At 35.7% G+C, this 16,968-nt stretch overlaps 1 protein-coding gene across 1 annotated transcript in view; it reads right to left on the bottom strand.

Annotated features, from left to right (window-relative positions):
- The window catches only part of ADAMTS19 (ADAM metallopeptidase with thrombospondin type 1 motif 19), a 265,491-nt gene that overhangs the window by 55,711 nt on the left and 192,812 nt on the right, over positions 1 to 16,968 (bottom strand). The window contains exon 16 of the mRNA XM_040241768.1: positions 16,779 to 16,859. Within this exon, the coding sequence (XP_040097702.1) occupies positions 16,779 to 16,859 (81 nt within the window). The remainder of the gene's footprint in view (positions 1 to 16,778; positions 16,860 to 16,968) is intronic.

The following is a 16,968-nucleotide window of genomic DNA, read 5'->3' as shown; positions in this document are numbered from 1 at the left end:
AAAGAGAGGATAGGCACAAAAATTAATTGAAGACATAATGCTCAAAAATTTTCCAAATTTTATATAAACTTTAGCCTACAGATCTGAAAAGTACACTGGAACTGAAATAGGATAAGCGTAAAGAAAGCCATACCAAGGCACAACGTATTCAAACTGCCGGAACCCAATGATAGGGAGAATAATCTTAACAGTGGCCAGAAAGGAAACAGGAATATTGGATATAGGGGGGAAAGATGTAAGAATTCCCTGGATACACCACTGGGACTAATGCAAGGAAACAATCTTTAAAGTGAAAAAAATACAACAACACAAAATAGTGAATACAGTGAAAATGTATTTCAGATATGAAGGCAAAGTAAACTGTCAGAAAAACAAAATCTAAGAAATATTGCTGCCAGCAGACCTGCTTGACAAGAAGTATTAAAGGATGTTCTTCAGGCTTAAAGAACATGGTTCAGATGGAAACAGGTTTCTAAGTGAAGATATGAAGAATGTTGGTGTTGACAAATGTACAAAAATATGAAAATAATTTTTTCACTAATTCTTTTTCATATAATTGACTATCTGAAACATAAATGGTTAGACTGTATTTTGGTGCTGAAAGCAAATATAGAAATAAATTGATTATATAAAATGTAGAAATAAAATGTATAATAGCACAAAAAAGGGGAAGGAAACAAGTAAAGAGAAGTACAGTGTTTTAAGGAACTTATATTATATGTAAAGTGACACAATATAATCTGAAGGGAGGCAATAATAAGTTAAAAATCCATATAGTAAATCCTAAAGCAACAAATGAAAATATAAAACATGAGCTATATGCAGCTAATAAGCAAATAAGGGAGACTAATGGAATACTGAAAAATATTCCAACAAGAAGTCAGATAAAGAGAAAAAAGAAATAAAAAGGAGTGGAATACATAGAAAACTTCAATAAGTCCATAATTACACTTAAATGTATTTTGAATATTAGTTAAAGGAGATAGATTTTCAGGCCACAGAGAAAAAAGGACTGGCTATTCAATTTGCAAGAATGTACTTTTTTGGTAGGGGGACCACTCTGGTGGCTCAGATAGTAAAGAATCTGCCTGCAATGCAAGAGACTTGTGTTTAATCCCTGAGGAGGAAAGATCTCCTGGAGAAGGGAATGGCAACCCACTCCAGTGTTCATGCCTGGAGAATTCCATGGATAGAGGAGCCTGGTGGTCTACAGTCCAAGGGGTCACAAAGAGTTGGACATGACTGAGTGACTAACACTTTAAAAATAAAAGATAGGGAGCTTAAACCTAAATGGATGGAAAAGAGCACTCAATACTAAAAAAAAAAAAAAGATGTATCATGTATATTAATATTAGATAACATGGACTTCAGGGCAAGGAATATTCTGAGATCAAAAGAAAAAATTTTTAATGCCATTTAAATATAAATTACTCTAAATAGTGTCAGACTTTATTTTTTTGGGCTCCAGAATCACTGCAGATGGTGACTGAAGCCATGAAATTAAAAGACACTTACTTCTTGGAAGAAAAGCTATGACCAACCTAGATAGTATATTCAAAAGCAGAGACATTACTTTGCTGGCTAAGGTCCGTCTAGTCAAGGCTATGGTTTTCCCTGTGGTCATGTATGGATGTGAGAGTTGGACTGTGAAGAAGGCTGAGCACCGAAGAATTGATGCGTTTGAACTGTGGTGTTGGAGAAGACTCTTGAGAGTCCCTTGGAATGCAAGGAGATCCAACCAGTCCATTCTGAAGGAGATCAACTCTGGGTGTTCTTTGGAAGGAATGATGCTAAAGCTGAAGCTCCAGTACTTTGGCCACCTCATGCGAAGGGTTGACTCATTGGAAAAGATTCTGATGCTGGGAGGGATTGGGGGCAGGAGGAGAAGGGGATGACAGAGGATGAGATGGCTGGATGGCATCACTGACTCGATGGACATGAGTCTGAGTGAACTCCGGGAGTTGGTGATGGACAGGGCGGCCTGGCGTGCTGCGATTCATGGGGTCGCAAAGAGTCGGACACAACTGAGCGACTGAACTGAACTGAAATGTAAAATATTAAATGACATCTATAACTTATTAAGGCAATTATATAATCCTAAGTGTATCACAGAACATCAAAATGCATGAAGCAAAAACTGACATAAGTGAAAGGAGACACAGAAAAATCCCCAACTTTAATCAGAGAGTTCAATAGTTCTTTCTCTTTAGTTGATAAAAGTAGAAAATCAATAAGAACATAGAACACCTGAGACAACAATAGAACAAATGGAGCCAACTGATATTAGAGAAGAATCAGCAATTGTAGAATATGATTTTTTTCAAATATAAATGAAACAAGCCTCAGTTGAAATCATACCCAGAACAACTGACCCTTGGAAAACAAGCATGTGAGCTGCATGGGCCACTTATATGTGGATTTTTTTCAAGGCTAAATACTTCACTACCACGTGATAACTATCCCTGCCTCCTCTGTTGGTTGAATTCACAAGTGTTGAATTGAACCCAGATAGACAGAAATGGCATATATGGAGGAAAAGTCTATAGGAGGTCTGACTATAAATTATACTTGGATTTTCGGCTTTGTGAAGGGAAGGGACCCTCAGCCCCCGTGTTGTTCAAGTGTCAACTATAAATTCTCTTTAGACACAGATTTAACTGGAATCAATAACAAAATACCTATTAGAAAATGTACAAATATTTGGAAATAAACAATATATTTACAAATTACCCATGTGTCAAAGAAGAAATTACAATGGTAATTTCAGAATATTTTAAACTAAAAGTAGGACCTATAGAAATTGTGGAATGCAGCTATAGCAGTGCCTAGACAGAAAAACTGTCATATTAGCAAAGAAGAAAGGACTAAAATCAATTACCTAAGTTTCTACCTTAAAATGGTATTTACAACAGCAATTTAAACCTAAAACAAGCAAGATGAAAATAAGACCAGAAGTCAATTGAATAGAAAGCAGCTTAACAATAGATGCAATTAATAACACTAAAAATTGGTTATTTCAAAAGAGCAAAAACAGACAAAACTCTGATTAAGAAAAAGACAAATTAATATCGGAAATGACAGGAGAAATATTGTTATAATACTTACACACACTATAGTGTAATAAGGACATAATATAAACAAATTCAAGGCAATAAATTTGATGTTAAATGTATTAGTTTTCTGCAGACAACAATTAACAAATCTGACACAAGAAAAAAAGAATATCTAGATAGTTATAAACACACACACACACACAAAAGAAGTTAGATTTGGGAATTATAAAACCTTCCCAGAAAGAAAATATCAATGCTTAAATACATAAGGAAAAAAGAATACCAATTTTAATATAATATTTACTATAAAATAGAAGAGCAAGGGCAGATGGTTCTCCAAATTTACTAAAAATGCTATTTTTCTTAAGGTAGAAAATAAATACTAACATCTACATACAGTTTCCATTATAACTAACCTATTGATTAGGAATATTTGTTGTTTGTCTCCTATTTTATTTTCTATTGAGTTTTTAAAATTTCATTTAAAAATTATATTTGCTTCTTTAAATACAAATTTAGCCAACTTTTGTTAATTCCAATTTTTAAATCTCTCCTTTATATATTTAAAAACATTGCCATAATATTTTTTTGTTTTCTGTATATGATGCAAATATATATGTCTGATTCTGCTCTTCTTTATTTTTTCACTGTGTTTTGCTTATAATGTCTATTTCCTTTTGTGTTTCCTAAACATTTTTTTAACTATAAAATTTTTTTTAATTTTTATTTTTACTTTATATTACTTTACAATACTGTATTGGTTTTGCCATACATTGACATGAATTCACCACGGGTGTACATGCGTTCCCAAACATGAACCCCTCTCCCACCTCCCACCCCATATCATCTCTCTGGGTCATCCCCGTGCACCAGCCCCAAGCATCCTGTATCTTGCATCAGACATAGACTGGCGATTCGTTTCTTACATGATAGTATACATGTTTCAATGCCATTCTCCCAAATCATCCCACCCCCTCCCTCTCCCTCAGAGTCCAAAAGTCTGCTCTACACATCTGTATCTCTTTTGCTGTCTCACATACAGGGTCATCATTGCCATCTTTCTAAATTCCATATATATGTGTTAGTATACTGTATTGGTATTTTTCTTTCTGGCTTACTTCACTCTGTATAATTGGCTCCAGTTTCATCCACCTTATTAGAATGGATTCAAATGTATTCTTTTTAATGGCTGAGTAATACTCCATTGTGTATATGTACCACAGCTTTCTTATCCATTCATCTGCTGATGGACATCTAGGTTGTTTCCATGTCCTGGCTATTATAAACAGTGCTGTGATGAACATTGGGGTACACGTGTCTCTTTCAATTCTGGTTTCCTTGGTGTGTATGTTGTTGAACTTTATAGAATTCTTCTGAGGCCTCGTTTAAAGGTGACTTATCTTTAAAAAGGACTTGCATTTGCGCATACCAGCCACTTTGGTAACCTCATTAAAAGAAATGTCTTGAGGATTTTGGACTTCATAGAGTAAACTTGTGCTAGAAATCCATAGGAATATTTACTTTGGTTTACAAATGCTCAGGAAAGTAGCTTTTCTACCTTCACTCAGTGCCAAAATTACTACAGACACATTTCTTGATTTTCTCCTTTTATGGTACAAAGGAAACATACATAGGGTGTCTCTTCATACTGAGCTCACACTGAGTTTGTAAAATCTTTGGGGTCCCCCTTTACATAGAGGTCTTGAGTTTCTACTTTGTAAAGATCCTGGGCTTTGTCTTCTGTCCAGTTCCTGTTGGCTCGCAACGTCTAAACTGATCACCAGGATTAAGCATAAATGGGGCTTCAGTCAGCCTTATACTCTGGCTTCCTGTCCTCATTTTGTTTCTGGCAGGTGAGGGATCCTAATTCTTTCCAGTTCAGAGGTAAATTTTAAAAGTGTTCCTTTTTTCCCCCCCTCTCATTTTGTACTCTGCTCAACATTTTAAAGTGTTTTCAGTGAGAATTTTTCCCACAGTTGTTGTTGTACATTTTCCTGATAGCACACCTCTACGAAAACTACAGATCAATTTTCCTCATGAATAATAATATAAAAATCCTCAACAAAACACTAGCTTCTGAACCAAATTCAGGAGCACAAAAGGCATCTAAATCAAAAAGGAGGAATTAAAATTATTTTTGTTTGCAAATGATATATGTATAAACCACTAAAGATTTTGCAAAAAACTCATTAGAAGTAATGAATAAATTCAGTAAAGTAGCTGCACAAAAAGCAGCTGCATTTCCATACACTAATAATGAACAACCTAAAAGGAAGTCAAGAAAAGATTTCTATTTACAGTAGCATAGCATCAAAAAGAATTAAATGCTTGGGAATTAACTTTACCAAAGAGGTGAATACGTATACAATGAAAACTACAAAACATTTCTGAAAGAAATTAAAGTAGATAAATAAATGAAAACACATCTCAGATTCATAACTTAGAAGACTTAATATTGTTAAGATGTCAGTATTGTCCAAAGTGGCCTACGAATTCAGTGCAATCTCTACCAAAGTTTTGATGGCTTTTTGTGCATGCAGAAATTTAAAAAAATCTATTCTAAAATTCATAGGGAATCTCAGGAGACTCTGAATAACCAAAACAACCTTGAAAAATAGGAACAAAGCTGGAGACTCACACTTCCTGATTTCAAAACTGACTAGAAAGCTACAGTAATCAAAACCTGTGCTACTGGCATAAAAACAGACATACAAATCAATGGAATAGAACAGAGATCCCAGAATTAAACCTTCACATATATGGCCAAATGCTTTCTACATGGGTGCCAAGATCATTCAATGGAGAAAGGACAGTCTTTCAACCAGTAGTGCTGGGAAAACTGAGTATCCACATGCAGAAAATTGAAGTTGGACTCTAATCCTACATATAAAATTTAACTCAAAGTGGATCAAAGTTCTAAATGTCAGACCTAAAACTATAAAAGTCTTACAAGAAAATAAAAGGCAAAAGCTCCACAACATTGAATTTGACAATGATTTCTTAGACATTGCACCAAAGGGACAGAATATAAAAGAAAAACAGACAAACTTCATGAAAATTGAAAACTACACGAAAGACACTATTAACAGAGTAAAAACCCACAAACTGGGAGAAAATATCTGAAAATCAATCTGATAAAGAGATTCATATCCAGAATATACAGAGAAAAAAATTGATCAAAAACAAAAAAAAAAAATCAAACAGCTTAAATAAAAAATGGGCAAAGACCTGAACAGATATTTCTCCAAAGAAGTTATACAAAGCCAACAAGTGCATGAAAAGATATTCAACGTCACTTATTATTAGAGAAATACAAGTCAAATCCCTAATAAGATAACACTTCATAGCTATTAGGATGGCTAATATTAAAATAGAAAACAAGTATTGGTGAAGATATGAAGAAACTGGAACCTGTGTAACCTGTTGGTAGAAATTGCAAATGGTGTGGTAACTCTGGAAAATGTTACATAGTTCCTAAAAAAATTAAAAATAAAATTAGTCTATGATCCAAGAATTCTACTTCTGGGTATATACTCAAGAGAATGAAAAGCCAGGTGTTTAAGAGATATTAGTATATCCATATTCATAGCAACATTATTCACAATAGCTAAAAATGTGAAAGCAACCCAAGAATACATGAATAAATGAGTAGATAAGCAAAAGGTGTTTTATATATATATATATATATAAACATACATACATATCTATATGTACAGACATTGGAATAATAGCCTTTAAAAAGATGGGAATGTTGACTTATGCTACAGTACAGCTAAATATTGAGAGCATTATGGTAAAGGATATGTCAGTCATAAAAGGACATTTATGGTGTGATTCCGTATGTATGAGATACGTAGAGTGGTCAAATTCATGGAGATAGAAAAGCAAAATGGAGGTTACCAGGGAATGGGAAGAGAGGAGAATGGGGAGTTACTATTAATGGGTACAGAGTTTCAGGTTTACGAGATTAAGAGTCCTGGAGATGGATGGTGGTAGCTGTACAACATAGTGAATGTACTCAATGCTATCAAACTATACACTTAATATAGGTAAGATGTCAATTTTGTTATATGTATTTGCCACAATTTTTAAAAAAAGGGTTTTAAGGGGAATAAAGATATTCATGTTGGAATCCCCGGAACATATGAATTCTATCTTATATGGCAAATAAATAACATTGCAAATATGGTTAAATTAAGGGTCTTCAGATGGGGAGATTTTCCTGGATATTACCATAGTGGGCCTAAAATGCAATCACATGTAGCTTATTAAAAGGAAGGAAGAGTGGAACACAGGAAAAGAAAAGAAGGCAATGATTTTAGGGAGGTACATATTGAAGTGCTATGGTCAAAGGAAAAGAATGCAGGTAGCAGAGAATCTGGAAGGGGTCAGGAATGAATGCCACCCTAGAAACTTCAAAGAGAGCATGGTTTTGCAGACACCTTGATTTTTGGTCCAGTAAAACTGATTATGGCCTCCAGAACTTTGGCAGAATACACTCCTCTCATTTTAAACCACCAAGTTTGTGGTAACAGTCACAACAGTCATAGGACACAGATACATTGACATTGACTATAATGGGAAAACTAAAAAAGAGGTTTCTGCACAGATGAAAGTAAAGTTTTTGATTTAGACATTATTTCTGAGGAGTACATGAAAATTTGATAATTTACATCAAATAAAAATGTAAAGAATGGAGCCAAATGTGACTCCTGAGAGAGAGAGTATAGCAGAGAATATAGCAGGGCCCAGGCTTGAGCCCCACAGCCTGGGAACACTGGGAAATTATGTGGAGACTGAGAATCCAACAAAAGAGGGCATTTGCTGACTTTGATCTGTTGAGGAGAGACAAAAAGAAAAAAAAAGAAAAACTGGAGTAGCAACACTCATATCGGAGAAAATAGACTTTAAAATAAAGGCTGTTATGAGATAATAGGAAACTAGATAACAATCAAGGGATTAAGAACATATAACTATTGTAAATATATATGCACTCAACATAGGAGCAGCTCAATATATAAGGCAACCACTAACAGTCAAAGCTATGACAAACCTAGACAGCATATTAGAAAGCAGAGACATTTCTTTGCAGACAAAGGTCTGTATAACCAAAGCTATGGTCTTCCCAGTAGTCATGTATATATGTGAGTTGGGACTATAAAGAAGGCTGAGCGCCGAAGAATTGATGCTTTTGAACTGTGGTATTGGAGAAGACTCTTGAGAGTCCCTTGGACTGCAAGGGGATCAAACCAGCCAATTCTAAAGGAAATCAATCCTGAATATTCATTGGAAGGACTGATGCTAAAGCTGAAACTCCAGTACTTTGGCCACCTGATATGAAGAGCTGACTCATTAGAAAAGAACCTGATGCTGGGAAAGATAGAGGGCAGGAGGAGATGGTGATGACAGAGGACAAGTTGGTTGGATGGCATCACCGACTCAGTGGACATGAGTTTGAGCCAGCTCCAGGAGATGGTGAAGATAGGGAAGCCTGGTGTGCTGCAGTTCATGGGGTCGCAAAGAGTCGGACACGACTGAGTGACTGAACAACAGTCATAAAAGGGGAAATTGACAGTAACACTAATAGTGGGGGACTTTAACACCTCCTTTATATCAATGGACGGATCATCAAGAGAGAAAATCAGTAAGGAGACATAGGCCTTAAATGACAGAATGGACTGAACAGACTTAACTGATATAAAGCAGTCCATCCAAAAGCAGCAAAACATATATTCTTCTCACATGCATATGGAATGTTCTCCAGGATTGACCACTTGTTGGGCTACAAAGCAAGCCTGGGTAAATTTAAGAAAACTGAAATCATATGAAGCATCTATTTCAACCACAACATTATGAAATAAGGAATAAATTACAAGAAAAAAGTGTAAAAACCACAAACATATGGAGGCTAAATAATATGCTACCAAACAACAATGGGTAACTGAGTAGCCATTTTCTAACACCAGATACAAAAATAAACTCAAAATGGATTAAAGACCTAAATGTAAGACTGGATACTATAGAACTCATAGATGAAAATACATGCAGTGCACTCTTTGAAATAATTTGCAACAACATCTTATTGGATCTACCTCCTAGATTAATGAAAATAAAAACAAAAATAAACAGACCTAATTAAACTTAAAAGTGGAAATCATAAAAAAAAGCCGACAGAATGGGAGAAAATATTTGCAAATGGTATGACTTACAAAGGATTAATTTCCAAATTATGCAAACAGTTCATGTTGCTCAATATAAGAAAACAGTCAAAATATGGGCATAAGATCTAAATAGACATTTCTTCAGAGAAGACAAATAGATAGCCAGAAAACAAATGAAAAGATGTTTCAAAATCATTAATTATTAGAGAAATGCAAATCAAAACTATAGTGAGTTATCACCTCACATCAGTCAAAATGGCCATCATCAGAAAGTCTACAAATGGTAAATGCTGGAGGTGTACAGAAAAGGGAGCACTTTTACACTGTTGGTGGGAATGTAAACTGGTATCTCCAGTATGGAGAACAGTATAGAGGTTCCTTAAGAAACTAAAAACAGAGCTATCATAAAATCTTGCAATCCCATTTCTGGGCATGTATCTGGAGAAAACCAGAATTTGAAAAGATACATTCACCCTAACATTCACTGCAGCACTATTTACAATAGCCAAGATAAGGACAGCATAAAAGTGCACTGACAGATGAATCATTAAAGATGACGTGGTACACGTACAGAGTGGAATATTACTCAGTCATAAAAAAGAGTGAAATAACGCTATTTGTAGCAACACGGATGGACCTAGAGACTATCATACTCAATGAAGTATGTCAGACAAAGACAAATATGATGCGATATCACTTACATGTGGAATCTAAAAAAATGATACAAACAAATTTATTTAGAAAACAGAAACAGACTCACAGACTTAGAAAACAAACTTACAGTTACCAAAGGGAAAAGGTGGAAGGGAAGTATAAATTAGGAGGTGGCTATTAACACATACACTATTATATAAAATACATCATCAATAAGTACCTACTGTATAGCATAGGGACCTCTACTCAATATTCTATAATAATTTGAATGGAAAAGAAATCTGAAAAACGTTAAATATGCCTGAATCACTTTGCTGTACACCTGAAACTAATACAACATTGTAAATCAACTATGAGCTGTGTGTGTTGTGCTGAGTAGCTTCAGTCATGTCTCTCCGTGACCCTGTGAACCATAGCTTGCCAGGCTCCTCTGTCCGTGGGATACTCCATGCAAGAGTATTGCAGTGGGCTGGCATGCCCTCCTCCAAGAGATCTTACCAACCCAAGTATCGACCTTGCATCTCTTACATCTCCTGGATTGGTAGGCAGGTTCTTTACCACCAGGGAAGCCCTACTCCAGCCCTACTCCAATATCGGCTAAAAATATAATAATTTGAAAAAAGATAATATAAATATGATGTTTAAATTCTGGAAGAATAGCCTTTGGCCAGATGTTTAATATTAGATGTCAGTGAATGCCATGACTATAAAAGAGACTTTTACATGACTTAATTAGCTTGAAATATTAATTTATAAGCAATATATATTTTGACAATATACTATTTTCCTTCATATATTTAAAAATTATTACTTGGCCTAAGTAAAATAGCTGATACATTTTTTTCCAAAAGCAATATTTAAAAATTTAGAAATATTTTCTCAAGCACCCAATGAAATAAAATCAGAAATGAAAAAAAAGTTACAATCAACACCACAAAATACAGAGGATCATAAGAGGTTCAGTTCAGTTCAGTTCAGTCGCTCAGTTGTGTCTGACTCTTTGCGACCCCATGAATCGCAGGACGCCAGGCCTCCCTGTCCATCACCAACTCCCGGAGTTCACTCAGACTCACGTCCATAGAGTCAGTGATGCCATCCAGCCATCTCATCCTCGGTCGTCCCCTTCTCCTCCTGCCCCCAATCCCTCCCAGCATCAGAGTCTTTTCCAGTGAGTCAACTCTTCGGATGAGGTGGCCAAAGTACTGGAGTTTCACCTTTAGCATCATTCCTTCCAAAGAAATCCCAGGGCTCATCGCCTTCAGAATGGACTGGTTGGATCTCCTTGCAGACCAAGGGACTCTCAAGAGTCTTCTCCAACACCATGGTTCAAAAGCATCAATTATGCAGTGCTCAGCCTTCTTCACAGTCCAACTCTCACATCCATACATGAACACTGGAAAAACCACAGCCTTGACTAGACGGACCTTAGTTGGCAAAGTAATGTCTCTGCTTTTGAATATACTATCTAGGTTGGTCATAACTTTTCTTCCAAGGAGTAAGCGTCTTTTAATTTCATGGCTGCAGTCACCATCTGCAGTGATTTTGGAGCCACCCAAAATAAAGTCTGACACTGTTTCCACTGTTTCCCCATCTATTTCCCATGAAGTGATGGGACCGGATGCCATGATCTTCATTTTCTGAATGTTGAGCTTTAAGCCAACTTTTTCACTCTCCTCTTTCACTTTCATCAAGAGGCTTTTTAGTTCCTTTTCACTTATAAGAGTGGTGTCATCTGCATATCTGAGGTTATTGATATTTCTCCCGGCAATCTTGATTCCAGCTTGTGTTTCTTCCAGTCCAGTGTTTCTCATGATGTACTCTGCATGTAAGTTAAATAAGCAGGGTGACAATATACAGCCTTGACGAACTCCTTTTCCTATTTGGAACCAGTCTGTTGTTCCATGTCCAGTTCTAACTATTGCTTCCTGACCTGCATACAGATTTCTCAAGAGGCAGGTCAGGTGGTCTGGTATTCCCATCTCTCTCAGAATTTTCCACAGTTTATTGTGATCCACACAGTCAAAGGCTTTGGCATAGTTAATAAAGCAGAAATAGATGTTTTTCTGGAATTCTCTTGCTTTTTTGATGATCCAGCGGATGTTGGCAATTTGATCTCTGGCTCCTCTGCCTTTTCTAAAACCAGCTTGAACATCAGGAAGTTCACGGTTCACGTATTGCTGAAGCCTGGCTTGGAGAATTTTGAGCATTACTTTACTAGCATGTGAGATGAGTGCAATTGTGCGGTAGCTGGAGCATTCTTTGGCATTGCCTTTCTTTGGGATTGGAATGCAAACTGACCTTTTCCAGTCCTGTGGCCACTGATGAGTTTTCCAAATTTGCTGGCATATTGAGTGCAGCACTTTCACGGCATCATCTTTTAGGATTTGAAATAGCTCAACTGGAATTGCATCACCTCCACTAGCTTTGTTCATAGTGATGCTTTCTAAGCCCCACTTGACTTCACATTCCAGGATGTCTGGCTCTAGATGAGTGATCACATCATCGTGATTATCCAGGTTGTGAAGATCTTTTTTGTATAGTTCTTCTGTGTATTCTTGCCACCTCTTCTTAATATCTTCTGTTTCTGTTAGGTCCAGACCATTTCTGTCCTTTATTGAGTCCATTTTTGCATGAAATGTTCCCTTTGTATCTCTAATTTTCTTGGAGAGATCTCTAGTCTTTCCCATTCTGTTGTTTTCCTCTATTTCTTTGCATTGATCGCTGAAGAAGGCTTTCTTACCTCTTCTTGCTATTCTTTGGAACTCTGCATTCAGATGCTTATATCTTTCCTTTTCTCCTTTGCTTTTCGCTTCTCTTCTTTTCACAGCTATTTGTCAGGCCTCCCCAGACAGACATTTTGCTTTTTTGCATTCATAACTGATTAGTATGAATAATGTATACAAAAAAACTGGGTAACCTGTAAATAATGAATAAATTCCTAGAAATATGCAATGTCTCAAGACTGATTCAGGAAGAAATATAGAGTATGAAAGACCAATTCCCAGTAATGAAATTGATTTATTAATCAGATAATTCCCAATAAACAAAACTCAAGGACCAGATAGCTCCACAGGCAAATTTACCTAATATTTAAAGAAGAGTTTACAATTATCCTTCCCAAACTATTCCCCAAAATTTAAGAGGAAGGAACGTGTCAAAATGTATTCCACAAGGCAAGTATCACCCTGATACCCAAATTAGACAAAGACCACATAGGAAAAGAAAATTACAGGTCAATATTCCTGATGAAATAGATCCAAAAATCTTCAAAAAAAAGACTAGAAAATAAAATTCAACAATACATTAAAAGGATCACTACATCATGATTAAGTTATGTCCATCTCAGAGGTGAAAGGATAGTGCAATATTCACAAATCAATATTTACCTGATACACCAGGTAAAGAAAGTGAGCAATAAAAAAAAAAAAAAGGTCATCTCAAAAGATGCAGAAAAAGATTTTGACAAAATCAACATTTATTTAGAACAAAAAAGCTTTTAATGATGTGGAAATAGAAGACATATACCTCGATATTTAATAAGGCCAGATATGACAATAGCACAGTCAACATCTTACTCAATGGTCAAGAGGTGAAAGCATTTCCTCTAAAATCAGGAACAGGATAAAGATGCTTACTCTCACCACGTTCATTCAACATAGTATGGGAAGTTCTAGCCACCATAGTCAGAGAAAAAAACAATCCAAACTGGAAGAAAGAAGTAAAACTATCACTCTTTGCATATGACATGATTCTATATGCAAAAAATCCTAAAGATGCCACCAAAATACTATTAGAACTAATACATGAATTCAGAAAAGTATACAAAATCAATACAAAAGAACACAAAATCAATATATAGAAATCTGTTGCACTTCTAAATACTAGTAATGAATCATCAGAAAAGGAAAATAAGAAAACAGTCCCATTTATAATTACATGAAAGAATAAAATATTTAACAGTAAATCTAACTAAGGTACAAGACTTGTATTGGAAGACTATATGGCATTAATGAAAGAAACTGAAGACAACAAAAGGTGATGGAAAGGTAGACTGAACTCATAAACTGCAAGAATTTTTATTGTTAAAATGACCATACCACTTAAAGCAATCTACAAATTTGTTGCAACCCTTGTCAAAAATACTGCTTGCACTCTCCAGAGAATTTGGACAAATAATTCTAAAATGTATTTGGAAACAAAAAGACCCTGAATAGCCAAAGCAATCTAGAAAGAGAGGAATAAAGCTGTAGGTAAACACACATACCCTCATTTTAAATAATACTACAAAGCAGCAGTAATTAAAAGAGTCTAGTACCAAACATGGAGAAAGATAGACACTGATCAATAGAACAGAACAGAAAGACCAGAAATAATTAGTGTTTTTATGGTTAATTAACCTATGACAAAGGAGATAAGAATATACATTGAGGAAGGACAGCTCTTCTACAAATGGTATTGGGAAAACTGGACAACTACATGTGTAAGAACCAAACTGAACTACTTTCCCACATCGTATACAGAAATAAACTCAAGATGGATCCAAGTGTTAAATTTAAGACCGGAAACCACAAAATTCCTAGAAGAAAGCATAGGTAGTATGCTCTCTGACAGCAGTTTTAGCAATATATTTTCTTGGGGTGGATTTGTCTACTCAGGCAAGGCAAACAAAAGCAAAAATAACCAAATGGGAATATGTCAAACTAAAAATTTGTCAACACATGAACAGGTAGCTTATTGAATGGGAGAAGATATTTGCAAACAATATATCCTGTAAGAAGTTAATATCCAAAATATACAAAGTACTCATACAATCAACATCAAAAATCCCTAAACAATTCAGTTAAAAAGTGGGCAGAGGCTCTGAAGAGAAATTTTTTTCAAAGACATTCCGATGGTCAACAGGTACATAAAAAGATGCTCAAAATTACTAATCAACAGGAGAATGAAAATCAAAACCATGATGAGATACCACCTCACATCTGTCAGAATGGTTATCATTGAAAAAACAGAAACAAGTGTTGGCAGTATGTGGAAAAAAGAAAATCCTCTTATACTGTTGGTGGGAGTGTAATTGGTGTGGTCACTATGGAAGGCAGTAGGGAGATTCCTTAGAGAGTTAAACACAGAACTTCCATATGATCTAGCGATTTCGCTCCTAGGTATTAACTCAAAGAAAATAAAAGTACTAATTCAAAAAGGGATAAGCACCCTGACGTTCAGTGTGGCATTATTTACATTAGTCAAGATACAGAAGCATTCATTCGTCTAAGTGTCCAATGATAGATGAATAGATGAAGAAGATAGAACCTGTCATTTGTTAACAGGTTTTAGTTTGACATAGTCCTATTTGGTTATTTTTGCTTTCGTTTGCCTTGCCTAGGTAGACAAATCAAAAACAAACAAAAAAAATATTGTTAAGATTGCTGTCAAAGAACTACTGCCTATGTTTTCTTCTTGGAATTTTACAGTTTCAGGTCTTAAATTTAAAAATTTAATCCACTTTGAGTTTATTTCTGTATATGGTGTGGGAAAGTATTTCAGTGAGGTTTATACACACAATGGACTATTAATCATCCAAAAGAAAAAGAAATCTTGCCATTTGCAACAAATGTTTAGAGGTAGAGGATACTATAGTAAATGAAATAAGTCAGACAAAGAAAGACAAATACTGTATGATCTCACAAACATGTGGAATTTAAAAAATGAAAACAAGCAAACAAATCAAAATAAGAAACTCTTAGATACAGAGAGCAAAGGGGTGACTGCCAGAGGGAGGGGGTAGTAGGTACATGAAATAGATGAAAGGTATTAAGAGATAAAAAGCTCCAGTGATGAAATAAGCAATGCAGGTCTTATAATATATAGTATAAGGAATATGATCAATAACATTGTAATAACTTTGTTTGGGGACAGATCATTACTAGATGTATCGTGGTGACCATTTCATAATGTATGCATATGTCAGCACTATGCAGTATACCTGAAACTATCAAAATATTATAAGCCAACTTTTCTATTTCAAAATTAAAAACAAAAAACTTTCTTCATAGATGCATATACCTGAAGTGAGGCAAAAGAGAGCACAGTTAGTTCAGTTGCTCAGTCATGTCCAACTCTTTGTGACCCCATGGACTGCAGCACGCCAGGCCTCCCTGTCCACCACCAACTCCCAGAGTCCACCCAAACTCATGTCCATCAAGTCGGTGATGCCATCCAGCCATCTCATCCTCTGTTGTCCCCTTCTCCTCCTGCCTCCAATCCCTCCCAGCATCAGGGTCTTTTCCAATGAGTCAACTCTTTGCATCAGGTGGCCAAAATATTGGAGTTTCAGCTTCAACATCAGTCCTTCCAAAGAACACCCAGGACTGATCTCCTGTAGGATGGACTGGTTGGATCTCCTTGCAGTCCAAGGGACTCACTATCTTCCATTAAAAGAGCAAGTCCTCTTAGTACATAGAATCATTTTTAAGAATCCCACAAGATTTCCAAATTATAGAGTAATCAGCAAATACACACACACACACACATCTGTGTATACATTTGCACATGCAACAAACATGGATATGTGTATATATATGTGTATGCATATATGAAATATTTATGTGTATATGAAACAAAACATTCAAATCCTCCAATGAGTATTTGTCCCTTAATGTGGATTAACATGAAGAAGTAATTAATAACTCCACCCTGCCTCTGCTGCCAAAAAATGCATAGTCAACCACATTGCTTTTGCTCCAGGGAAGTCCCTGGGAGGGAAGGAAAAAAATTCCTACTTGACAAGAGGTGCTTCCTGGGAAATTCATATATGTAACTAGAAACACACTGACGTTCTGGTCATCACAGAACTCTCAGGGCAAGGCAGCTAAGCTTGAACTTGGATGGGCTCTGTGTCTTTAACACAGGTTACCTAAATAGCTGTGTGCTGGCTTTTCTTCCACAACTTTGATTCTTCTTGCTCCAGCAGGTATCACCAGCACTTCTACATAACCTGTAAAAGTCAATAAAACATGAAATATATATTGAGTTTCTTATAATTCTTTTTTCTTCACTGACTTTCCCTATTTTCTTTTGGTTTTGGCTTTTGATGTGATATTTCA

Source organism: Oryx dammah, unplaced genomic scaffold (assembly GCF_014754425.2).
Source record: "Oryx dammah isolate SB20612 unplaced genomic scaffold, SCBI_Odam_1.1 HiC_scaffold_5, whole genome shotgun sequence".
In the NCBI taxonomy this organism is placed as follows: domain Eukaryota; kingdom Metazoa; phylum Chordata; class Mammalia; order Artiodactyla; family Bovidae; genus Oryx; species Oryx dammah.
This window is presented reverse-complemented; position numbering and strand designations above follow the sequence as displayed.